Consider the following 26,150-nt stretch of genomic DNA (forward strand, 5'->3'; position numbering starts at 1 on the left):
TCATGTCTTAGCCACGACGAGAAGATCAAAGTTACCTAAAAAGAATAAGGATATGAATAGGAATTGAATCTTTCATTCTCAGAATTTAAATTTGTGTGTTGTTAATTTATATTATTTTTACATTATCAAGTAAATTGACTTGCAATAATAGATAAGTCCTGAAATATTTACACAGTAAGTTCTGATGATTAGAAAGACTTTTAAAAATATTACGCTCAATTATTAGATATTTTCTTTTAAAAATATATTTAAATACGTATTATTATATACGATGCAATTCACAAGTTATGTAGACATTTAGTGATAATGAACAAGTATCCCTTCAACCTATGCCCGAAATCTCAGATACACATTTATACTATACTAAGGTCCTATTATCCCCTAACTTTTTATTAATAATTATACCCCTTTTTGACCTATGTTACACTATTGTGGGTCCAATGCTGATTGAATTTTTTTCAACTTAATGTCATGTAAGTCAAAAAAGGATAGAAAATTATTTATAAAATAAGTTCAAAGATAGTAAAAATATGTCTCTGAAATTTCGAGTACAAATTGACGAGTACTTGTGCTCTTTCCCTAGACATTTACTTGTGGGCTAATTTTAGCCAAAAACTCGGTATATTTTTGGGGCTAAAGAATTGCAGAGTGAGAAAAGAAGCTAATTGAACATTGAACATGAAGAAGCATCTCTTCCTCTTCACAATACTCATCTTCTCCAAGGTATAACCAAAATTCATCAATGCAATTTATTATGAAAACATTGCTTCCAAGCAATTTCATCTGATTTATAAATTTATTACTGTATGAGAATAGGCACTGGTGAATGAAGTTAGGGCTTCCTTGCAATATCCAGTAGTTGTAAGCACTTGGCCTTTTCTGGATGCTGTTAGAGCTGCCTGGAACGCCGTTGACGGTGGTTTCTCTGCAGTAGATGCAGTTGTGGAAGGTTGTTCTGCTTGTGAGAAACTAAGATGTGATGGTACAGGTATATGTTCATTCTCATTTTATACTAATTGTTTCCTCTTTCTTCATAATTGATTCATTGAAAAGCCGAAGTAAAATTTTGTGATAAGGAGTTGGTATTGAGGTGATTTGTGTCTGTAATATTTTAATTTTTTTAAGAGGTGAATCCATTAACATACTCCTGCAACTCTTTTAATTGCTCTTCACTCAGATTGTTTAGCATCGAAATGGATGCTAGAAAATATGCGAGTTTAAAGCGAACAAAAAGTTGTCTTGGTCATTCATAAAGTAGCTCAATTTCTACAACTAAAGTGGTGTTCTGTTCCAAGGATTTTGATGGCAATAATTGTAGTGGTCACTCTTTAGTCCTCAAACTGATACTGTCCAAGAATATTTCCAAAGTTGAAGAGTTCATAGTGGAGGTACCACTATGTATACCACCCCCATACTAAATATTGAAATAGCTAAACTAGAAAACTCATTGAAATCCCCAAATGAGTACAACATCCAGCAAAGATCTATGCAATGCTATACACCACAGAAGTTCCTTGTCAAAAATGTATTCACACAGGAGTTTTGAGCTACGTGAAATAAGGAAAAAGTTTTCTAATTCTTGGGTATCTAAATTTATTGAGACATAATCATTAAGTTTCTGAACTATAGTTATAATGATTCCTTTAATACTTCTCTCGACTTCACACACACCCTCAAACACAAAGTAGTGAACTAACCTGAGTGCGGTATTAAAAAGACAAAGGCTACCACCGAATGGTTCGCCCCGAAAGGCACAGTGTTACCAGAATAATTATTAGAAAGAGAAAGAGTACTTCCAAGACATTCACCAGAAAGAAACAAAGAAATTATAAAAACAAGAAAAAAATTAGCCAGGTATACAAGTGTAAGGCTGGCTCCCAAAAGTAGGAACAACATAAAGTCTCCACCAAGATCCTAGAGATACCAATACCATGATATATAAGGGGGGAAACTCTTGTTGAATGAGTTGGTTTACAGGATACAAGAAGGATTTCTTATATAGGATTTTGAGTTACATGAAAGAAATTTGCCTAATTTATTGGATTCCAAATTGTTGCATTATCATTAAAATATCCTCGACTTTCAACAGTAACATGAACATTAAGTATATTATGCATAGTAGTTATCTGGGCTTCCAATCATACCGCTTCATCTACCACATTTTAGTTGACCTATTTCAATGTAAGAGGGTTGAACAGTTGACAAGTTAGTCCTACCATTGACTGTCTGTTGTCAAAACAAAAATTATATACTTTTAGTTCAGATATGGGAATTAGTACAATTTTGTCCTAAACAGTGTTGTGGACGGCGAGAGGCGACAAAAGGCGACAAGGGCCTGCCTCGCCACGCGGCGAGGCGCTTGCCCTTTTTTAATAAAGGCGCGAATTAATACCAAAAATTAAAAATATTTAATTGCATATTTTATCCAAAATCTTAATAGCAATAACACATATTAGCAAATATTCAATTCAAAAACCAATAGTAGATACTAAAATGTCTAAAACTTTAAAGACCAAACAATTCAAAATACAATAAACCAAAACTTTAAAAGTCTATTCTTCTTCAAAATTATCCAACCCTTGAGTGCCATATTTCCATCCAATGTCCCTCTTTTTGCTAGCATCCGCCATTGATTATTAAATTCAATTAATTCGCTGTTTAGGAATATTGGAATAAATAATTAGGAAAAGAGAGATTTTTTTTTAATTAACTGCCTATAATTTTAAAAAAAAAGTTTACACAAAGCAGTAAGCAACTAAGCACTGCTTAGTGCTTACAGCCTTACACCAAAAAAACACAACTGAAAAAAAAAACTGAAGAAGAACAGAAAAAAATTGTTGAAGAAGAAGAGAGAAAACGATCCCTGGAGAACAGAGAGTCGCGAGGGTCGGAAGGAACACAATCGTGAGCCGGCGGCCGGCGAGGGAGAAGGAGAACAGAATCCGACTGCGAGGGAGAACTGGAGAGAGGCTCGCGATGGAGAAGCTGACAGCGATGGAGAGCGAGGGAGAAGAGACAGCGATGGAGGAGAAGAGAAGAGAGTCAATCGAGAGAGAGAGAGAGTCGCGATGGAGTTTCAGAAATTTCAAAAGTAAAAAAAAAAACCCTAATTTTGACTAATATTATTAAGTCAAATATTTTTAATTAAAAAGGCGGCGCCTTTTCTGTCGCCATTGCAGCGCTACACCTCGCCACACCTCGCCTTTTTACTATCGCCTCGCCTCAGCAGAGAATGGCGAGGACCCATCGCCTTGCCTCGCCTCTCGCCAAAGGCAAGGAGGCGCTCGCCTTTTGTAACACTGGTCCTAAAGAAGAATATTGGTGACAGAAAAGTCAGCCAGTTGTAAGGTAAGAGTTGATGCAGTTGAGCATCTTGCTGATGGTTTATACAATATGATACTTGAATTACTATAGCAGTTCATAAGTATTCTTTTCATGTCAGTTGGGCCTGGTGGAAGTCCAGACGAGAATGGAGAAACTACACTTGATGCCATGGTCATGGATGGGGTAATAATTTTCTGTTTATTCTTGGATGTTGCTTCGTGATCACTGTGATGAAGACAAACATAATTAAAATTTATTTCGGATTTGCTAAGACATTCATAGGTAACAATGGAGGTCGGCGCTGTTGCTGCTATGAGATATGTGCCAGAGGGAATTAAAGCTGCGAAGTTAGTGTTGGAGTATACTAAACATACTATGCTTGTCGGGGATCAAGCCTCAGCTTTTGCCATTTCGATGGGCCTTCAGGGCCCTACAAACCTAAGCTCAGTTGAGTCAATAGAGAAGTGGACAAAATGGAAAGATAATTCTTGCCAACCTAATTTCCGGAAAAATGTTATCCCTAGAGATAGCTGTGGTCCATTCCATCCCAATGGTCCTTCAATAAGAAGATGCCTGATGGATAACGAGCTCAGGCCTAATGAATTTGGATCAGTTACAGTTAATGTAGGTTTACATAGCCATGATACAATATCCATGGCTGTCATCGACCAAGTAAGTTGTTGGTGTGTGCTACTTTATTTTGTTTTGCTTGTTGGCTTCTTTCGCTACAAATTGTTTATTCTTTCCTCTTTAGATTGGACAGGTTGCCGTTGGAACATCAACTAATGGAGCCACATTCAAGATTCCTGGAAGGTGATGATCTTTACTTGTTTATGCTACGAGAAAACATTGTGTGATCTTTCAACGCTTTACCATGAAGCCAAAAGGATCTTCAATGACCTTTTTAGAATTGTTGTACATATGCCACACACTTCTATTTTTGCTTTAGTAAAACAAAGTACTTTGCAACCTGCTAATTATTTCAAGGAAGCTGCAAATGTTGTTATCAAGTTTACTGTCTCTTCCCTAAAGGGACCATTCTCGTCTTAAAAGGGAAGAAGTAGAGACAAATTACATAATGTTATGGAGGGATATGACATTTATTTAGGAGGTGTCTGAATAAGGTGAAACAATTTATAAACATTTCAAAAACTGTTATGAAGAGTTTACGGCTTGACCTATCTATTTTGGATGGAAAGTAAAAAACAATCCTTTACAGGTGGTCACTATGACTGGCGGCGGTACCGGAACCGGGTGAACCGGACCGGTAAGTTCCGAAACCGTTTCGGAACCGGGACTGTGAGAACCGGTACCGTTCCGGAACCGGGATCGGACCGGACCGGACCGGTAAAGTATTTCGTGTTCCTCCCGGTCCGGTAGTATACCGGGCCGGACCAGACCGGTAACCGGGACGGACCGTTATTAAAAAAAAAAATTAAATTATTTAAAACTTAAAGATTTAATTTTTTTAATTGAATATAATTTTTATTATAATAATTAAAAAATTAATAAATTTAAATTTCAAACTTTAAAAGTTAAAAAATTTTAAATTTTCAAACATTAAAGTTATAAAATTTAAATTTCAAACTCTTAAAGTTTGAAATTTTTAAATTCAAACTTTAAAGTTTAAATTTAAAATTTTCAAAGTTTGAAATTTAAATTTTATAAACTTTAATGTTTGGAATTTTAAATTCAAACTTTAAAGTTTTAAAATTTAAATTTCAAACTTTTAAAGTTTGAAATTTTTAAATTCAAACTTTTGAAGTTTGGAAATTTTAAATTCAAATTTTAAAGTTATAAAAATTTAAATTTCAATCTCTTAAAGTTTGAAATTTTTAAATTCAAACTTTAAAGTTATAAAATTAAAAATTGACAATATTAAAAAACAAATTAAGGCGAATAGCCTATATTTTTATTAATATTTATTTGATATTACAATTACATTTACAAAAATATTAGTAGAGTATTAAAAGATTAAGTCTACACAGCCACCTTCTAGGAAGAGGTCTGTTTGAATTAAATCTCGAATTATCATACTTTTACTAATAGTTGGTGCCACCATATAAATCCCTTCGTGAATCATTCAACATTTCTTTAGTAACATGTTCAGGAATTGGTTGAATAGAAAGATCTTCCATTGCTTCAATCCCGTCGTCAATATAATCCTGCATTACTTCATCAATGTCATCTTGAAATTTGTTCGGTAGTGGTTCACGACCCAAATTTCTTCTCTTGGCATTAATCCAATCTCGAAATATTATCGATATCTCCAAGCTGTCGGCTGCTAGTGAATGCCTATGTTCTCCAAGTTGAAACCTTGCTGCACTAAAGACGCCTTCCGAAGCTACTGACGACGCTTGCATTGCTAATATATCTCGAGCCATCAGTTGTAGTTTTGGAAATCCTTTGCCGCGATATCTCCACCATGCTGGAATATCTTCAGTAGGTTTTGTATTTTATTAACATAGGCATCAAAATTATTTCTATTATCGTGAGAAAGTTCAAGATAATCCTGTAAATAAGCATCAATATTATCTTCATCAAATCTACTCCTAGAGCTTTCAGGTTCATTCACTTGATAAATTTATATTAGCATTATATAAATCATACAATTTTCTAGCTTCAATTTTTATGCTATCTTTAACTTGTTGACAACTAGGAATTTCTTCTAATACATCATTAATATCTAAGTTAAAATACATTTTTTCAACCATTCTTGATGCACCTAAATCTTTATACTTAGGGTTTAACAAACATGCAGTTAAATAAATTTGAGGAATAGGAATATAATATTTTTTAAATTTTAGAATCATTTTTTCAATGGTTTGTTGAAATCTTGGTTTATTTTTAAATTTATATAATTTAGAAGAAATCATACAAATATCAGGCAAAACAGTACAAATTGATGCATTATAAAGTACAGAAATTCTTTTTGTAGTTAAGTAAAAAACTTTTAGGAAATCTATAAGTTCATTTATATCACGCCAATCATTATCATCTAGTCTATATGTCATATCAGAATTATGAGCATTCCAAACCATTTGTAAGGGTATTCGATATTCATAAGCGACTACAAGCATTTCATATAAAGTATTCCATCTAGTAGCCACTGTTTTTGGAATTTTTCTAGGTGGAAGATTATTTTCAAAACAGCGATTTTGAAAATCTTTACGCCGAGACTTAACTTGACATTTAAATATAAAATGACATGCATTTTCAACTTTCGTACATCCGTTATCATACATATTTACACCATCTCTAACCATCAAATTATATATATGTGCAGTACACCTAATATGATAATTATCACCATAGAAAGGACAAAGTGTAGTTTTTAAATATTGAACAGCAGAATTATTACTTGAAGCATTATCTAAGGTTATACTACTTATTTTATCACATATTCCATAACTTTGTAAAATATCTAAAATAGTTTGAGCAATATAACTACCGGTTTTTGCCATTTGACAACATTTATAACCTAAAATTCTTTTTTGCATATACCAATTTTCATCAATCCAATGTGCAGTAACAGTCAAATAATCGTTACCATTTACACTACGACCCATATCAGAAGTAATAGCTATTTTACAAGTATTATAATAAAATAAACAACGAAGATATTGAAATTGTTGTGCATGATAATCAAATACAACCTTTTTTATTGTATTTCTAGCAAAACCTTTAAAATTTGTATATAATCCAAATTTTAAAGGTTTTGCTTGAAATACAATAAAAAAGGTTGTATTTGATTATCATGCACAACATTTTCAAAATCTTCGTTGTTTATTTTATTATAGTACTTGTAAAATAGCTATAACTTCTGATATGGGCCATAGTGTAAACGGTAACGATTATTTGACTGTTACTGCACATTGGATTGATGAAAATTGATATATGCAAAAAAGAATTTTAGGTTATAAATGTTGTCAAATGCAAAAAACCGGTAGTTATATTGCTCAAACTATTTTAGATATTTTACAAAGTTATGGAATATATGATAAAATAAGTAGTATAACTTTAGATAATGCTTCAAGTAATAATGCTGCTGTTGAATATTTAAAACCTACACTTTGTCCTTTCTATGGTGATAATTATCATATTAGGTGCACTGCATATATATATATAATTTGATGGTTAGAGATGATGTACATATGTATGATAACATATGTACGAAAGTTGAAAATGCATGTCATTTTATATTTAAATGTTAAGTCTAGGCGTAAAAATTTTCAAAATCACTGTTTTGAAAATATTCTTCCACCTAGAAAAATTCCAAAAACAGTGACTACTAGATGGAATACTTTATATGAAATGCTTGTAGTCGCTTATGAATATAGAATACCCTTACAAATGGTTTGGAATGCTCATAATTCTAATATGACATATAGACTAGATGATAGTGATTGACGTTATATAAATGAAACTTATAGATTTCCTAAAAGTTTTTTACTTAACTACAAAAAGAATATCTGTACTATATAGTCCATCAATTTGTATTATTTTGCCTGATATTTGTATGATTTCTTCTAAATTATATAAATTTAAAAATAAATCAAGATTTCAACAAACCATTGAAAAAATGATTCTAAAATTTAAAAAATATTATATTCCTATTCCTCAAATTTATTTAACTGCATGTTTGTTTAACCCTAAGTATAAAGATGTAGGTGCATCAAAAATGGTTGAAAAAATGTATTTTAACTTAGATATTAATGATGTATTAGAAGAAATTCCTATTGTCAACAAGTTAAAGATAACATAAAAATTGAAGCTAGAAAATTGTATGATTTATATAAATTTATCAAGTGAAAATGAACCTCAAAACTCTAGGAGTAGATTTGATGAAGATAATATTGATGCTTATTTACAGGATTATCTTGAACTTTCTCACGATAATAGAAATAATTTGATGCCTATGTTAATAAAATACAAAACCTACTGAAGATATTCCAGCATGGTGGAGATATCGCGGCAAAGGATTTCCAAAACTACAACTGATGGCTCGAGATATATTAGCAATGCAAGCGTCGTCAGTAGCTTCGGAAGGCGTCTTTAGTGCAGCAAGGTTTCAACTTGGAGAACATAGGCATTCACTAGCAGCCAACAGCTTGGAGATATCGATATTATTTGGAGATTGGATTAATGCCAAGAGAAGAAATTTGGGTCGTGAACCACTACCGAACAAATTTCAAGATGACATTGATGAAGTAATGCAGGATTATAGTGACGACGGGATTGAAACAATGGAAGATCTTTCTATTCAACCAATTCCTGAACATGTTACTAAAGAAATGTTGAATGATTTACGAAGGGATTTATATGGTGGCACCAACTATTAGTAAAAGTATGATAATTCAAACAGACCTCTTCCTAAAAGGTGGCTGTGTAGATTAAATCTTTTAATACTCTACTAATATTTTTGTTATTGTAATATCAAATAAATATTAATAAAAATCTAAGCTATTCGCCTTAATTTGTTTTTAATATTGTTGTATTAAATTTAATTTTATAACTTTAAAGTTTGAAATTTAAATTTTATAACTTTAAAATTTCCAAACTTTAAAAGTTTGAATTTAAAAATTTCAAACTTTAAAAGTTTGAAATTTAAAATTTATAACTTTAAAGTTTGAATTTGAAATTTCCAAACATTAAAGTTTATAAAATTTAAATTTCAAACTTTGAAAATTTTAAGTTTGAATTTAAATTTTTCAAACTTTAAGAGTTTGAAATTTAAATTTTATAACTTTAATGTTTGAACATTTAAAATTTTTTAACTTTTAAAGTTTGAAATTTAAATTTTTAATTTTTTAATTATTATAATAAAAATTATATTCAATTAAAAAAAAAATCTTTAAGTTTTAAATAATTTAATTTATTTTTTTTAAAAACGGTCCGTCCCGGTTACCGGTCCGGTATACTACCGGTTCCCTTCCGGACCGCACCGGAACACGAAATACTTTACCGGTCTGGTCCGGTCCCGGTTCCGGAAGGGTACCGGTTCTCACAGTCCCGGTTCCGGAACTTACCGGTCCGGTTCACCCGGTTCCGGTTCCGTCGCCTCATAGTGGTCACTAAGGTATCAAAAGATTAAACATTTTACATTGTGGACTTCTGAGGTTCTGTCAATCTGCGTTTGTAAGTTTTGGAACTTTGTTAAGCAGGTACCCAGCAGAATAGTCGAGGTCAGGCAAGCTGGTTTGGACAGTGCCATCATAAAGACGAATTTGGAACTTTGTAAATGCCTGATATATTCTGCAGATAACACTAATTCACAAAAATATAGGTTCATGATAGCTATCTCTTTTGTCCTTAGCTGTGAATCTTTACTTTTCCCTTTCCACTAATAATGGTTTATAGGCGGAGGAGGAATTTCTTATAATAGAATTGGAAAATTTAAGTTGAAGTGTCTAAAAGTGGCTCTTATATACGGGAAACCTTTAATCTCAGTGAAGGGAACTGGACTCTGTTTTTCATCAAGTAAAGGAAAGGTGGAAATTAAATTACAGAATGAGGGAGCATTTCTTTATACTTAGATTAGATTTTTTTGAATAACTTTCTCATTCTCTTAATCAATTTGTAGAATGTCCACTTGCTTCGATATTTGATCAGTGGTAGATTTTGCATTGAGTATACTTGCCTCTACAGTAAAAATTTACTTCTGTCACAGAATAAAGCCATTACTTCCTTTACCTATTTTTCAGAAAACATATAAAGCATTACAGTGGTGATGCAACAAACAATATTTTATCAAACTGGTTTTGTTAGTTTTCTTTTTGGTTTTCTATCTTTAACAGTTTCCTTCAAATTCTTCTTTCCCTTTTAAACGTAATTGTAGGGTTGGTGATGGACCTATAGCAGGGTCTTCAGCATATGCGGATGCTGAAGTTGGTGCTTGTGGAGCCACTGGGGATGGTGATATTATGATGCGCTTCCTTCCGTGGTATTTCGCAAAAGCTTCCTCTGATTGTTTTGTGCCATCATGCACAGTAGAATTTCATTTAGAAAGTAACATTAGCTCTCGAATAAAATAGGTAAATATGATACAGAGACTGTTCAGAATATCTGACCTGGTAAATTCCGAAGGAAGGGTTTTGAAGGTTGGGGATTATTCATAAAAATGTGGCATGAGAATAATTAGTGAACCATAGCTCCTCGGTCTTCTACACGGTCACACCTGCAGGTGGTATTCCTGTGAATGTTAAATCATTAACATGTGATGGTTGGCGGCATATTGCCATTTGGCTTGTACAAACGATTTTGCTTGTGTCAAACAAGCATTTTAAAGGTCTGGTCTGGTTCTTAAATCAGTTATCCTGGAAGTAAGAAGCTAAAGCCCCTTGAATAAATCTAGCTTATCATAGTCAGTTCATAACTTTGCATGAACCCCACTTCTCATCCTCTAAGAGATTGGAATAGAAAATTTGTGCTGTAAGCGTCTAAATTAATAGTCAGTATACCTAGATTATAGTTGATTTTGCTGGCTCTCCAGATTCTATTGCGGGAATCACAAGCTCTAGATAAAGTTTTAGATTTGTTACCCTGATTGATTAGTGCTTGGATATGTCTTCTTTTTGTTTCCTCTTACACTTAATAGGGAATCTAAAAGTTTTAGCTGAACCAAATTCGTGTTTTTAAGCTTTTTATTTCCTTTTTTTTTGTTTTTTGATAACGGAACATATTTGTATATTTATATAAAGACCACCAAAACTATGTGGTCACCCACAATTACAAGGACTGCATAAAAGCTCTTATACGCTTGGTTTTCTCAGAAGGAATCTAAAACATCAAAAAAAGGTTCATGGTCGACTACACCAAAAACTATGTGGTCACCCACAATTACAAGGACTGCATAAAAGCTCTTATACACTTGGTTTTCTCACAAGGAATCTAAACAACAAAAATAGATTCATGGTCCTCTAAATTATAAAAATAGAAAAAAACTAGACACATCATTTTATCTTCTGAATGTGGCTCGATTTATCTTCAAATCACCTTCAATTCCTTCTTCCCAGATTGTCCACCAGTGCAAGCTGGGACGATCCTGCATCTCTCTTCTTGATTGGATTGATTATCTTAATTGTTCCAGCTAGTTAAGAGTTCAGATATTTTTTCTGGAATAACCCACATGATGCCTCTTAAGCTGATGAAAATCCTCCATAACTTATAGTCAACTTACAGTGCAAAAAAGGGGATGAGTGATTGTCTTTGACGACTCTTTACATAAATTGCATCTTGAGCATAGATGATAGGCTCTCTTGATTAAATTATCTTGTGTCCGAACTCCCTCTTTTGCTAAAAGGCACATGAAGCGAACTACTTTATAAGGAATTTTCACTTTCCAAATCAACTTCCAGGCTAACAACCAATCTCATTATTTGATAAATTGAACTCCTTATAGGCTAAATTGACAAAAACTTCTCTTGCTTATTTTCATTCCAATTCAAGTAGTCTTCCAGTTACTGATCCACTTAAATTGTTCCAACTTCCAAGGTGTTGTGGAAGTCTTTTAACCAATCAATCCCCCAGTCATTAAGTAATCTTCTGAATGTAATGTTCCCATGTTGATCAGCTTGTATTTCTCCTACTATTGCTTCTAGTTGTTGATACAAAAGTCATACATAATTTAAAAGGAGACACATAACATTTTTCTTTGCTGTTTGCTGGATATCAGTTATCAGGCTGTGGAGAATATGAGATTAGGAATGGAACCCAAACTTGCCGCAAAAGATGCTATATCGCGAATTGCAAGGAAATATCCAAACTTCATTGGCGCTCTATTTGCCGTCAACAGAAATGGGACTCATGCAGGTGCATGCCATGGTTGGACTTTTCAGTACTCTGTCAGAAATCCTGGGATGAACGACGTTGAGGTCTTTACTGTTCACCCTCAGTGATCCCTTTAGCATTCCCCAGCTTCTATTGAAGTTCTTCCTCTTCCATAAAGCAGCATTCATAGTCTCTTTCACATATTGCTAGAATTGATGATATCCTTCCATATTGTGAACCATAAAATTTTTATTTAATACAGCAAGTTCAAATTTGACTATTTGAGTATGTGCATTAATGACAATTGACAACCTATTAAAGCTTCTTGTATTTGCTTGTCCTAAGACATATCAAGAGCATAGAAAAACTGCAAGTTTGACAAATTTTGGATTTATATGCATACAATAGATTTAATGTGGTCTGATCCTTTTCCAGATCTTATAATTCATGGGAGCTTAGTGCACTAGACTTACTTTTATTTTTTCTCTTCCTGTTTTGTGGACTAAGGAACCTAATTGAATGTGCAAGGATTTTTGCTGATTGGACATGGATTTGTCTCAACATTGATTAATTCTACAAAGGGAAACTATGAAAAAAGTTGAGTTGTGCTTGAAAGTTTAAGAGTGTTTGAATTTGCTTATTTTAAGTAGTTTTAAAAAGCCGTAAATATTTTAAAATCAAGATAACAAAAAATAAGTCATAAGTCCATTTAAACAAACTCAAAGTATATGGTTGGACATAGATTTGATTGAAATTTGAGAAAAGTAGCTCTTGAAATTGAAAAATGGCACTATTTAAAAATTGAAGTTGTGTTTAACATGTATTCCACCTAAATTAAAATAAAAAGTTAGAAACCTTGTGAGTGGGAAAATTTACGAATTTTTTTATCAAACTAAGCCATTATTTAAAGCAATTTACTATAATAGTATGTTTTTCAAAAATTTTACAGAACTAGTATAAACGTATTCCACAGTAACGTTTTAGGATATATTATATTTTTTAAAAAGTTCAGATGTGTGCTGACGGCGTTAAGTTGGGAACGTTACTTTGAGTAACGTTTTAACCTAAAAAAGTTACTGTGAGTAACGTTTTATAATATATCACTTTGAGTCACGTTTTATTTCTAAAACGTTACTTCTAATAGCGTTTCTTAAGAATCCAATCATGAGTCATCGAATCCTGCAATAAGGTCATTTGATTGAGTAAACTTGGATAAGGTGCCAACGAGATAATACAAAATAGAAAATTACATAATGGCAAGTCTCCATGAGACATTTTTGAACAATCATCTCAAAGATGTTTTTGCATCAGAGAGTTTGTTGAATGACTACAGGATTTGATTGATTGTTAAGGCATTTGCCAATGATCAAGCTACGTTCTTCAGGGAATTTATTGCTTCAATGATCAAGCTTGGAAATGTTGGTGTCCTTGAAAACAGAGGAGTTAAGCTCTACGTAGACTTTACCCCTACTTAATTGGAGGTATAGAGTTGGTTGTTTTCAAAAGACTCCCCGTAAAAGCATTTTGAAGCAGTTCGATCGAGAAGAAAAATGTGTTGTATGATTAAGAGTGTCAAATTCATAAGAAGCAACCAACTCAACTCCCTCCACAAACAACAAAAATATATAAGCAAAAAATATCAGCGACCACTTTGTAGCTCTCAAAATAGTATGACATGTGCTCACATCTAAACAAAATTGTATTAGCTTTTTGTGCGGCCTCAATAGCTCGTTTCTGCATAAACTAGAACTTAATAGAGAACTCTCGTCAAACAATCCATTTCAAAAAATTAAGATAGTTAAATAACAATGTTGGTTTCTTAGTCAACTGAACACAATGTTGATTTTTAACTTAGCCACATGTGGTATTAAATGGAAAATTCTATAACTATAACACATATATAATCTATGTGTGGTTTGTCAATAGAGCCAATTGAGCTAATGCAGGAAACAATTTTTGGCATCTGAATGATAAAATATATGCAACATATCTAGACTTTAATAGCAATGACTTATCAAAGAAAAAATGCAGACAACTCCAATCAATTGAAATTTATAGGTATATTCGATTAGATGTGTCCGCTCCAAACATACAATCACGTTTTAAAGATAAAACGTTATTCACAATAACATTTTATAGCTATTTTACAGGAATTTGATTCTAAAGTTGCAGGATTGGATTCTTAAGAAACGTTATTGTGATTAACGTTTTAGGAGTAAAACGTGACTCAAAATAGCGTATAAAAATTCATTACTCATAGAAACGTTTACAGCATAAAACGTTACTTTGAGTAACGTTTTTAGTTTAAAACGTTACTCAAAGTAACTTTTCTCAACTTAACGCCGTCAGCATACATCTGAATTCTTAAAAAATAAAATATACCCTAAAATGTTACTGTGAAATACGTTTATACTAATTTTGTAAAAAAATTTAAAAATATACTATTTTGATAAATTACTTTAAATAATGACTTAGTTTGATCAATATATCTCTTTCTCCGACAAATTCATCTCAATATTTTCTGAAAATAAAAAGTTTCATTTTAATGTCGAAACGGCTCCTTAAAAGTTGAAAAGGTGAAGCCAAGAATCCCCTTTTGTGAAGTAATAAAGAGAGATGTCTTTTTCTTTGAGTGTTGTCACACGTGAAATGTGAAGAAAAGTCATCTCTCAATATTTTTTTGTTTAATTAAAAACTATATTTATCAAGTGAAATTATATAAGAATTAAAAGTCATGTAAATCTAGCTCAAAATCATTTTTAATAATAAAATGCAAAGATGCAGTTTAAATTTTTTATTTCAGGTTCGATTAGTGACGAGCTTTCTTATACTAATAAATTATTAGTTCCTCAATATTTATTGTTTAGTATCGCTAGGCATGCATTTGAATCCCAAATTAGTATTAAAGTCAACAAAGATTAATTAGCAACCACGCTTACATTAAACCAAAGAGAATATTGCTAATTAAATGTTTTTATTCTATCATGACTTGCTCTTTTACCTTACCTTAATCAGAATGAGTAGGTATTTATTAGTATGAAAACAAAAAATATTTTGTCTCTCATAAATGAAATAATTATATGAGATTTGTATAAAAGATTTGCATCCCATTTGCTTATAAGAAAAAAAGAGTCTCACACAACTGTTAATTGCGTGAGACACAATATAATTTCGTGTAAAATATGAAATCTACTATTAAAAGAATATAAAAAGAACAGATAATCTTAAAGAGTTACCGTCTTTTTGATTGATCAATGCGAATAAATACAATTCAAGGCATAGAGAGAGTGTTAATTGTAAGTGGTTGTCAATGTGAAGAAAACGATAGGGGCATTTGTCTAGTTTGATTCTTCAACGTAATTGCCAAGGTACTACTCACTCTCTCTTTTCATACCTACTTAACTTTATTATAATTGTTGATGTTATTCATTCATAAAATTTGTACACATATTTATTGTTGTAACCGCGTAAAATGAGAAAATCTTTTTGTTTAAAAATGAGTCTTATAATTTCTCTCATTCATTTACTTGCTTACAACATTGATAACTACGTAAAATGTCACCATTCTTAATTACGTACGGTCTTTGTCAAATTTTGATTTGCAATACTTGTTAAGAAAGTAATAATTTATGAGTCTATTGTTTTACTCAAATAAAGTTTTAAATGTATTTACTTATTGCATTTTTTAAAAACATTATAATAAACTGAGGGTATAATAGGAAATTTTTTTTATCAAAACCGACGAGTAAAAAGTGAAAACAAATTATGAAATATTTAACAAGTAAATAGGGAGTATTAATTAAATGTTAATAAATTGAGGTATAATAGGAAGAAAAAATTATCTAAACCGACGCCAAAAAGTGAAAACAAATTCTGAAATATTTGACAAGTAAGTAGAGAGTAAAGGCGTGTTTGGATGAACTTATAAAAAACAACTTATAAGTTAAAAGTCATAACTGAACTTTTGACTTATTTATAAACTTTATTGACCTAAAAATGGGGTATTGAAAAAAGCACTTTATAGTCTTTCCAAACATCTCCTAGATTAAAAAAACTATTTAAAAATCAAAAACACCTAAAACTAAGTTAATCTAAATGAACACCATAAGTAGGAAGGAAACAAAATTAAATCATACTCTCTTTGTCCCTATTAACTTGTCAAATATTTCTTAATTTGAGATCACCTTTTTATTTGTCCTTTTTAACAAATCAAAAATAATAATTTATTTTTTCCTATTATACCTGAATTTACTAATGTTCAGTTATTGTTCTATAAAATTCTATCAATTAAAACAGATAAAATAATAAATTTAATATATTAATCAATATTTTTTAATAAATATATCATCAAAATTTGATAAATAAAAAAATAAAGAATACCAATTATAAACAAGTCAAACGTCCGACTGTGGGAGTAAAGGTCGATGACTATATAATGTCTGGTTGGCAATTTCTATATTACCCTTTAGATGGTTATTTAAAATTAAAATAAAAAGACTTCACTTTTACTCTGAATTTGAACCAAACTAAGATGAATAAATCAGCATTTTCTCTGTTCACTTTTGTTTCATTATTTTAAATATACATATTTGTTAGAAAATAATAGTGGATATAATGTTTTATTATAATATTTATATTAATTGATACTTAACAATAAATAAGTAATTTTAAAAGTAAAATATAAAAATAATGCTAATTATTTTTTAAAATATATTAAAAATGAATAAAAGTAGAAATTATTTTTAAATTAATTTACAAGTAAAACTAAATAGTGAAATTGAATGTGTTGTCATCCTTCAGTATTGTCAATAGTACGGGCTTGAAAATTTTATGTTAGAGGTCTCAAATTTGAAACTTTTTGCTAGCGAAAATAAAAAATTTCTTCTAAATCGAGTTTATCACATCAAATTTACCTAATGATAATTATCTTTTTGGTGTGATTTATAAATTATTATATGAAAAAATAAAATTTACTCTATATTCACCCAAAGAATAACGACCACAAATTTTCCAGTCTCATAAAAATATACTATAGGTCATTATATTGGCAGTGATGAGCCATGAAAAATGTGGGGTCACATACATGTCCTTTAGTAGATACAAAAAGATATTCATGTGTTGTCACTAACTTATCTTATTTTATTACATAAAAATATAAATGTGATTTGCATTTTATTATTTTTTGACTTTCAAACTTCAACTTTGCCTTTTCCATTGACTCACTGTTCCCTTCCATAGAGCATTCAACCAAAAAAATTGAAAATCATTAATTATTATCATTGTTACTAATTATTTTCTTTGTCTTAAATTATATGACAGATAATATAATTTTAGTAGTTATAATTTTCTCAAAATTGAATCATTAATTATCTTAATTTTATACTAATAATTTTTATGTAGCTTTTAAATATATATTTTTTATAATTTATTTTAAAATAATATGACAAAAATAAATGCTTTTAATTTGGTACTCTAGAGACTTTCACGTAAATTGGGACTATTAATTCTTTTTAATATCAAATACTCCCAAGGAAAGAATGTATTAGGTGAATAGTGATTTGATTTGATTTGATTAAAAGAACATAATGGCTGGATATATGTTTCTGTAAACAAAATACAATTTAAACGTCAAATTGTTATTTTTTGCATAAAAAGAAAAGGAATATATATATATATGATTCCTATATCATGGCAATAAGCTACTCTACAAGGTCAACAACTACCAAACTACCCTAATTAACTGCGAACCTAATAAATTGTTAATTTATTATTTCTTTTGTCGATTATCTATATTCAAACATTAAATTTATTATATTGAATAATATAGTAAAAAAATATTATTTTATTTATTAATCTCTTGTCCACTTTTATTTGTCATGATTTTTTCTTTTTAAAGTTATACGATAAAATATTTGACAAACATTTTGACATATATTTTTTCATTACATTAATAAGCAAAAAAAGTTGCAATTTATACTACTTTTCACATAGTTTTTAAAAATCTAAATTTTTTATTTAGAATATCAAATTAATGTAATTTAATTTTACTTTGAAAATTAGTCAAATTAATTTTAATATGACAACTAAAAATGAACGAAGAAAATAATTTTTAAGAATATACCGATTTAATACTGAGAATATGCTAAGTTAATACTGGATGATAAAAATCAAGATAAAAATGACTACGAATCAATTTTCCCTATCAAAGTCTTTTTAATGTTTAGGTAATGCGATTTAGATAAAGCTCGATTTAAGTTTGATAGATAAACCAAATGATGTGACCATTTTTAAGGTAACAAAGTCTGTTATGCACCTAAAATCTAGCCTGGATATTTACTTTGTTTTGTTTGTGGACAAAAATTGATCTTTTACTATGCACAATTAATAATAAAATATTTGAATTATAAATAAAATAATTGGATTACTCTAGGATTGACTAAAGTGAAAAGTTGTCATTATTGTGCTAAAAAAAACACAAATTCTTCGTTATGATGCAAATGGATTTGTGGCATGCTTAAGCCCTTCTGATAAATTACTCAAACCAACTAAATATTCTTTATTTTCATCTTTTCTGATTCTTCACTGACCAAAACAATTATCTCCAATTGACTCTCTCTTTCTTCATCTGCTTCTAAGAATTGGTAATTTTCTCTCTAAGTTTCTGAATTATGAATCCTTTATGGTTTTCTTTGAAAATATTTCATAGCCATTTTCAAAAATTGTGTATCTGTTGATTGAGCTAAACACATGATGTATATATATGACTTCAAAAAGGCATTCAGAATTGTTTCTTTTCGTTCGCGGGATATGGTGGGATATTTTAGAATTTAGTCTGGAATAAAATTTATATGGTGTTTAGTTCTATGTTGCTCGAATTCTTCAAATATGTCAGTGATTTTTCAAAAGCTGTGTATTTTGAAGAATTCGACCCATGAGTGGCATTAAAGTAAAGAGTTCTCGCAACTTAAAAGGTTTAGTTGACATAAATTTATACCGCAGCCGATCTTAGGCTTAATCTTGGGATAAGCAGCTTAGTCCCATCTAATTTTGGAATCATTTTAATTCCATCTTTATAAATTAGTCTAAAGATTATAATTTGATTACCAAATGAGATGAAATTTATACTGTTTTCTTTTTTGGGGTTAGTTTCTCTGTTTATATCTTGTCTTGATTGGTAAGGTTAATTGAAATTTTGCTATATATTTGACTTTTAACTTCTTGGTTCTGCAATGTTTTTGTTGAAGTGAAAACAATACTTATAATCATGATTTTTCCTGTTTACTAGATATCAAATTTTGTAAAAACATATCTTTTTGCTAAACATGAGTTTCTCTTTTCACTACATAAAAAATGAGATCATTAAAGGCATTTAATTCTTAATTACCGTTCACTCTTTGTATATGTCCCTAAAGTCTTTAGCGACATTAGTTCTAATCAGATTTAGCTAATGCCAGTAAAGACTTTAGCACTCTTTACTAATGTCAATATTTATTGCCGCTAAAAGTTGTTTTTGTTTTAGTGTTTGTGTAATAGAGCCTCGACAGTAAGTGGTTAGATGATGGAAGAAAAAGATGGAGAAGTAATTAAAGTGGAAGGCTTAACTGCTCTGCCTTTATTAAACTCTTCAACCATTGCAATAGCTATCAATGGTAAGAAAAAGAGCAAATATGTAGTCAAGTGGGCTTTGGACAAATTTGTTCCTGAAAGAAAGGTTTGCTTCAAGCTGTTACATGTCCGTCCGCGCATAACTGGTGTGCCAACCCCCAGTAAGTTGTTTATCTACACTCTGTTGTGTTTGATTATTGACTTATTCGAAAGCTTTTTGAAGTAAAAAATTTGTTTGCAGAGGGCTTCCATAATTGTGATTAATGTAAGATGACTTCACTAAATTGATGAACTACTAGAGTATGATAACAGTTGATCTTGCAACTGAGGTGTTATGTAGTCCACTTGTTCGTCTTGTTGTTCTTTTTAGTTTGTTTAAAAAAGAATGTCTCTTTCTTAATTTGACAACTCATTAATTTCAACATCCATATTATACATATCTTTAGCTTAAGACCACAAGATTCAAATATCTTCTCACTTTCTTGAACTCTGTGCAAGTCAAACTAAGACAAACAAATTGAAACGGAAGGAGTAGTACATGAATATCTGATGCTGTGGTTTAGTGGAGAAGGAACATCATTGCAGTTTTGTAGCTTAACAATCCTTCACACCCCCACCCGAAAAGGAAAAAAGGAAGAACTTTGGTTGGACATCCTTTGCCGGAGCATGACATGTAACCTTTCTTATCTACGTGCACTCTAACTTTGTGACGATATAAGCGATATAATCTTCAACAAGACCTTCTTTAGAAAGAATAGGCAAGGAGAAGGGAAACTAGAAAAGATGATATCTAACAATTTCTTGGAGATGCTAAACCTTCCTTCTCATATATTATGTCACACGAGCCCTTCATTTGCCTTAACGTACCCGTGCCAAATATATGTGAAGTATTTTCTGCAAATAGTCGAAAATACACTAAATATTGTGTCATAAAGCTGCAGATATTACTGCAAAGATGCTTATACACCTGACTTTTTGTATACATCATGTGAATGAGTCCATTTAACATGGTTCATATGCTATTCCCTTGAGAAAGCTGCCAATTTTTCTTTGTACACATCAGTCGTCATTAATTTAAAAATCTGGAAACAAGAATTAAGTTTTAGGACTATGACTGTTTTATTTATAATCCTTCATTTCTGTAGTGGGAAGCTTTATACCTGTTTCACAAGCGCGGGAGGATGTAGTGGCTGCTTTCCGAAAGGATGTGGAGTGGCAAACAAGTGAAAATCTGCTTCCTTACAAGATGTTATGTACTAATCAAAAGGTAAATATATATCTCAGATAAGTGGAAAATCTCCTAAATTTAAACCACTGATCATCCAAAATACATGCAGGTCCAAGTAGAAGTTTTACAACTTGAATCAGATGATATCGTGAACGCAATAGCACACGAGGTCACCAAGCTTAATATCATCAAGCTTGTGATAGGTGCTTCATCTCGCAGCATATTTTCTAGGTAATAAGATTTATGCTGTTACAAATTTTAATGATGAACTACTGCCAATTGCTGACACTCTAGGTGGCAATCTTTTTTTTTTTTCAATAATTACCAAGGTATATATATTTGCCTCAACTCATATATGTAGTCCTTAATCCTTATTGCCACGCCTCAAAGTGGTGATACTCGAGAAATGCAACAACCTGTGGGTATCTTAGAAGATACAATGCAGAAGAGAGGGATGACACCCAATATTGACGAAAAAGTTTATTTAATTGACATACATGCCAGCTTATAAAGGTCCTTGTGGTCATTGACTTGTAAATTGTAATATCAGGAGAAATATTATTCTAGAATAGGGGGAATTTAAATGGATTCACTTCTGATGAGCTGTGAAATACTCTCTCTGAAACAAACCTGACATTTTATCTCCTTAGATCATACGGTTGTTTCGTTTTAATTTGCTAAAACTGATGTAAAATATCCAAGTACCATTCTTCCTATGTGGACGAACTCTTAGAATTTCAATAATTAATTAGGACAATGTCAAACTAAAAGAAGAATGCAAGAAATTCATATCATCCAATAGTCAAGTATGAAGCAGCTAATATTGAACATCATAAAGCTATTCAAAATTATACGAGACACATTAATATGAAGAGGGTACTTTCTAGCATCATTGTCATTTTCCGCTGTAAGTTCAAACTATTTATCTGATGTTTAGGGGACAAAGCTTATCCTCGAGAATCTCGGACAGTACTCCAAACTTTTGTACCATCTATGCTGTTTCAAAAGGAAAATTGTTATCTGTACGTCCTTCTGATCCAGAGATAAATGGAAGCAGTTCGGCTGGAGACAGTTTCACAAGTTGCTCAATCACCAGTTCAACAGTTCTCACTTCAAGTTCACTAACAGGTAAAAATCAACGGTTTGCATTTATTTCATTGTTATTATATGTTTCACCAAACAATATACTACAACTGTCGTCCAGTTTTGCGTACCTTGGCTGAACTTGTTGCCTTCGGTTGGAGAAATGTCTTACTTCTTAAGGGGTTTATGTAGTTCTTTGCTCCATTTCTTGCTCCCTGTGATTTAGAAATGACATGAATTCACATTACCTTCACCCCCTAATCTAAGATGGAGCAAAAGTTGATTAGTACTGTCGTACTTGATGGCGGCTCTAAATGAAAAGCATGGTAGTAACTAGTTAATATACCATGCAGCAGCTCTAGTAAAGCATGTCCCAGGATCGCAATAGCATGTGCTGGATCTTGATTGAAGAAGTGTCTTTGTGATAAATCTTCTCTCGACCAAGGAAGCAGTTTAGTCCGTTCTTGAAAGTACATTAGGCGTGGTATAAGAAGGTAATATGTTGGGCCTTCTAATGAAAATCCACTTGAGATGTCTTCACAGATTAGGTAGTCATTCAACTGTCGTTAATTCTTTCTCATCATCATGTGATTCATTCTAATACGCCTATTCTTGAAAATACACAACATGTTGGTGAAAGATTAGTCCATTCATAATAAAAAATCTCTCTCTAGCATATGCCTATGAGTTAAGAACACGTCAATTCGTTAAAGAGTATGTCTATCATAAAAGGCATATTGGTGAATGGTGATGGTTCACTACATGATTCACTCTCCTGCCATGTCTCTTTCAGGATGGTGATTCTTCAGTAGTTCATTGCGTTTTATGTTTAGGACTTCGCTTTGTTATTTCCACCAAGGTAGCATGGAAGTATACTTTGGAACAAAGCCTTACATAGAACTCCATCATTCTTTTGTTATGCCTTGTCTATTGATTTAGTGTTTCCATATTTAGTTTTTTTCTAACGATAAATTCCATGTTCTTGAGAGATTTTCTATGTGGGAGTAAGTTCATCATTTCTTGGACTGAACAATTTATCTGTATTCTGCTTTTCAGAAAGGTCAGAACCAGACTCAAGTTCTTCATACAGTCACTTCCGTTCTCCTTCACTGCCAATGCAAAGATTTCGAGCTCTTTCACATATTAATCAGAACTTTCCTCATAGAAGAGCAGGTTCAAATGTATCAGTCCACCGTAAAAGCTTATCTCTTGATTTTGGTGACGGTGAGGATGATGTCAGGTCTTGTCCCGTAGGAACATATCTTACTGATAGAGATGACCTTGCTTCTAGTTTTAGGAGCTTGGTATCAGAGAACTACACTACGGCAGATGATGAAGCTTCAATTTCAGGGGCTCTGACAGATTCATCGTCGAGATATGAGGTATATTCTGACTCAGGTTGTTATATTCATTAGTTATCAAATAGGCATAGCTCAAAGTTCTGATCAACTGATGATGACTTATGATTTCATTTTACCTACATCAGACATGCTTCCTGTCTTTTAAATTCTGTATCTGTCAAAAACAATCTAGCGGACATCCTAGACTTTTAACACCGTTCAATCTTCTAATGCAGACGGACATCAATTTTGAGCTAGAGAAGCTAAGAGCTGAATTAAGGCATACTCGAGGAATGTATGCAGTTGCACAAACTGAAGTACTTGATGCTTCTAGGAAGGTATGCTTAGGCAACAATGACTTTCAACTTTTGTCCTTTTATGCCTAATTCCTATTGTATTTTGATCATAAACCTACCTGCCACGAACAGATAAATGAGCTGCACAAGCGCCGTTTGGAGGAAGATGTTAAACTTCGGGAAATTTGTTTGAAGGAAGAGGAAGTAAAAGAGTTGGCACGAAAAGAGAATGAGAAGTACGAAGCTGCGAAAAGGGAAGCTGATTATGTGAAGGAGTGTGCTGAAAGAGAGGCAGCACAAAGAAAAGAAGCAGAACTGCTAGCCTTACGTGAGGCAAAAGAAAAAGACAAGCTTGAGAATGCCTTGACAGGCCAGGCACATCAGTACCAAGAATTCACTTGGGAAGAAATTATATCTTCCACCTCTTCTTTCGATGAAAATCTTAAAATTGGTATGGGGGGATACGGAACTGTTTATAAGTGCAGCTTGCATCATACTACAGTGGCTGTCAAAGTTCTTCACTCTGAGGGATCTCATCTAACAAAGCAGTATCAGCAAGAGGTATGACAAGTTCATGAACGAAAGAATGATCAAAATGAGTTTGCTTGATATTTAAAAGAAAATGTGATATTTTGTCTGGTCATAAAGACCATTGTACCAAGGTTACCTTTCCTCTATTCTAGAATTCTTAGAATCTGCTCTTTGTTGTTTCAGCTGGAAATATTGAGCAAAATTAGTCATCCACATTTGCTAATCCTTCTTGGTGTGTGCCCCGATCGTGGTTGCTTAGTGTATGAGTTCATGGAGAATGGTAGCTTGGAGGAGAGGCTTCTCAGGAAAAATGATACACCTCCAATTCCATGGTTTGATAGATATCGAATTGCATGGGAAGTGGCTTCTGCCCTTGCCTTTCTTCACAACTCCAAGCCAGATCCGGTTATTCATCGTGATCTAAAGCCTGCAAACATATTGCTTGATCGTAATTTTGTCAGTAAAATTGGTGATGTTGGCCTCTCAACCATGATAAATTCGGACGCTGCCTTATCCACTATGTACAAAGATACAGGTCCTGTGGGAACACTTTGCTACATAGACCCTGAGTATCAAAGGACAGGATTGATCTCTCCAACATCCGATATTTATGCATTTGGGATGGTTCTCTTGCAGTTGCTAACAGCAAAAGCAGCAATGGGACTTCCCCACATTGTTGAAACAGCAATCGATAAGGATAATCTAACTAAGGTACTAGATCCAGAGGCTGGTAATTGGCCGTTAGAAGAGACAAAGAAACTAGCTATGCTAGCACTTAAATGCACAGAGCTTTGTCGAAGAGACAGGCCCGATTTGAAAGATGAAATTCTCCCTGCATTAGAGACACTGAAAGAAGTAGCTGATAAGACTCGAGATTCTGCCTTGACTACCAAATCTCCTCCTCCTAACTACTATTTGTGTCCTTTACTCAAGGTATGCCATTCTTTACTTCCCATAACTCTTACGTCGTGACAATGATTCATGTTTCATGTGGCACATAATAGTACCAAAGAATCAATTGTTATGTACTACGAAAGTTCTCATCTTCATTTCTAAGGCACGGTTGGTTCTATTGTCACAGGATATAATGAAGGACCCTTGTGTGGCAGCTGATGGTTTTACTTATGACAGGAATGCAATAGAAACTTGGCTAAAAGAGAAGGATATATCACCAATGACAAGTCTACCATTAGCTCATAAGAACCTTCTACCAAATTACGCACTGCTTTCTGCGATTCTGGACTGGAAATCAAGATAGGCTGGAAAACATTTAGATTCTTTGGGTAGATATTTTTTAGACTTACAGTCTAGTTGAACATAGCATACCAAATTTATATACCTTAACACAATGAACCAGCTGATAGATTTGGATGTTTCTCTGTAAGTGTGAGATTGAGTAAACAGTCCTATAACATGTTAATTAGTAGGATAAAAATGTGTGACAGTAAGAGAAAAGTTGCATATGAGTATGTATCAATCTTGAACTCCTCTTGTCATCACTTGAGTTGCAATGGTCATGTTAAGGCCTCCTTTTAATGATATTTAGCAGTGTGATTTTTGCAATCTGCATGAAGATTTTGGCATACAAAACATGGTTTTGTTCTGACTTCCATTATATGTCGTTTTCTCTATATGTACACTTTATTCAACAAAATCCTCTGTATATAACAATGGACAATATCTTTCATCCTCCTGAATAAGTAAGACCTCGCTTTTTCGAATTCAAAAATATAATATTTCTTCACTTCATATTTAATTAGTGGCCTTAATCATTTTTTTAATAAAACAGATCACCACTATCTTGTTTGGTTTGTAGATTGGCATCCATAATCTATCTAAACTTTTCAGGAAATGGGGAAAATATACATATTAAGTAATTGATAAATAAAGAGATAAGTTCATGAAAAACAGCCTTACGCAATATGGCCAGGTGAATTGTGGGGTTTACATTGAATGTGCTTTATTGGACATCTC

At 32.2% G+C, this 26,150-nt stretch overlaps 2 protein-coding genes across 7 annotated transcripts; both read left to right on the forward strand.

Annotated features, from left to right (window-relative positions):
* The first annotated feature begins 557 nt into the window (after positions 1-557).
* LOC107012263 (probable isoaspartyl peptidase/L-asparaginase 3) lies at positions 558-12,476 on the forward strand. 6 transcript variants are annotated; one of them, XM_015212054.2, is made up of 7 exons: positions 558-723; positions 817-988; positions 3,443-3,507; positions 3,607-3,996; positions 4,079-4,137; positions 10,163-10,267; positions 11,999-12,476. In XM_015212054.2, exons 1-7 carry the CDS (start codon positions 679-681, stop codon positions 12,219-12,221), a joined length of 1,059 nt encoding a protein of 352 aa, XP_015067540.1. In that variant the 5' UTR covers positions 558-678; the 3' UTR covers positions 12,222-12,476. The 6 variants fall into 6 exon arrangements, with proteins under 6 accessions (XP_015067540.1, XP_015067541.1, XP_015067543.1 ...); XM_015212057.2 differs by having other exon boundaries at positions 694-723; positions 3,597-3,996; XM_015212058.2 differs by lacking the exon at positions 558-723 and adding an exon at positions 3,180-3,348 and having other exon boundaries at positions 851-988; positions 3,597-3,996.
* Positions 12,477-18,531: 6,055 nt separating this feature from the next.
* On the forward strand, positions 18,532-25,749 carry LOC107012512 (U-box domain-containing protein 35-like). Its single transcript, XM_015212377.2, has 10 exons — positions 18,532-18,734; positions 19,613-19,859; positions 20,844-20,965; positions 21,036-21,157; positions 21,864-22,054; positions 23,066-23,391; positions 23,586-23,687; positions 23,778-24,206; positions 24,360-25,109; positions 25,258-25,749. The coding sequence occupies exons 2-10, from the start codon at positions 19,649-19,651 to the stop codon at positions 25,432-25,434; spliced, it is 2,430 nt and encodes an 809-aa protein (XP_015067863.1). The 5' UTR covers positions 18,532-18,734; positions 19,613-19,648; the 3' UTR covers positions 25,435-25,749.
* Positions 25,750-26,150: the final 401 nt, after the last annotated feature.

This window comes from Solanum pennellii, chromosome 3 (genome assembly GCF_001406875.1).
Source record: "Solanum pennellii chromosome 3, SPENNV200".
Taxonomy (NCBI): Eukaryota; Viridiplantae; Streptophyta; class Magnoliopsida; order Solanales; family Solanaceae; genus Solanum; species Solanum pennellii.

Excerpts from the sequence above, each read along its gene's own strand:
- LOC107012263 (XM_015212054.2), top strand. The coding sequence starts at position 679 with ATGAAGAAGCATCTCTTCCTCTTCACAATACTCATCTTCTCCAAG. Across the intron at positions 724-816 it reads CAATACTCATCTTCTCCAAG|GCACTGGTGAATGAAGTTAG; the intron begins GTATAACCAAAA and ends GTATGAGAATAG. Across the intron at positions 4,138-10,162 it reads ACATTCAAGATTCCTGGAAG|GGTTGGTGATGGACCTATAG; the intron begins GTGATGATCTTT and ends ACGTAATTGTAG.
- LOC107012512 (XM_015212377.2), top strand. The coding sequence starts at position 19,649 with ATGATGGAAGAAAAAGATGGAGAAGTAATTAAAGTGGAAGGCTTAACT. Across the intron at positions 22,055-23,065 it reads CACTTCAAGTTCACTAACAG|AAAGGTCAGAACCAGACTCA; the intron begins GTAAAAATCAAC and ends TCTGCTTTTCAG. Across the intron at positions 23,392-23,585 it reads ATTCATCGTCGAGATATGAG|ACGGACATCAATTTTGAGCT; the intron begins GTATATTCTGAC and ends CTTCTAATGCAG.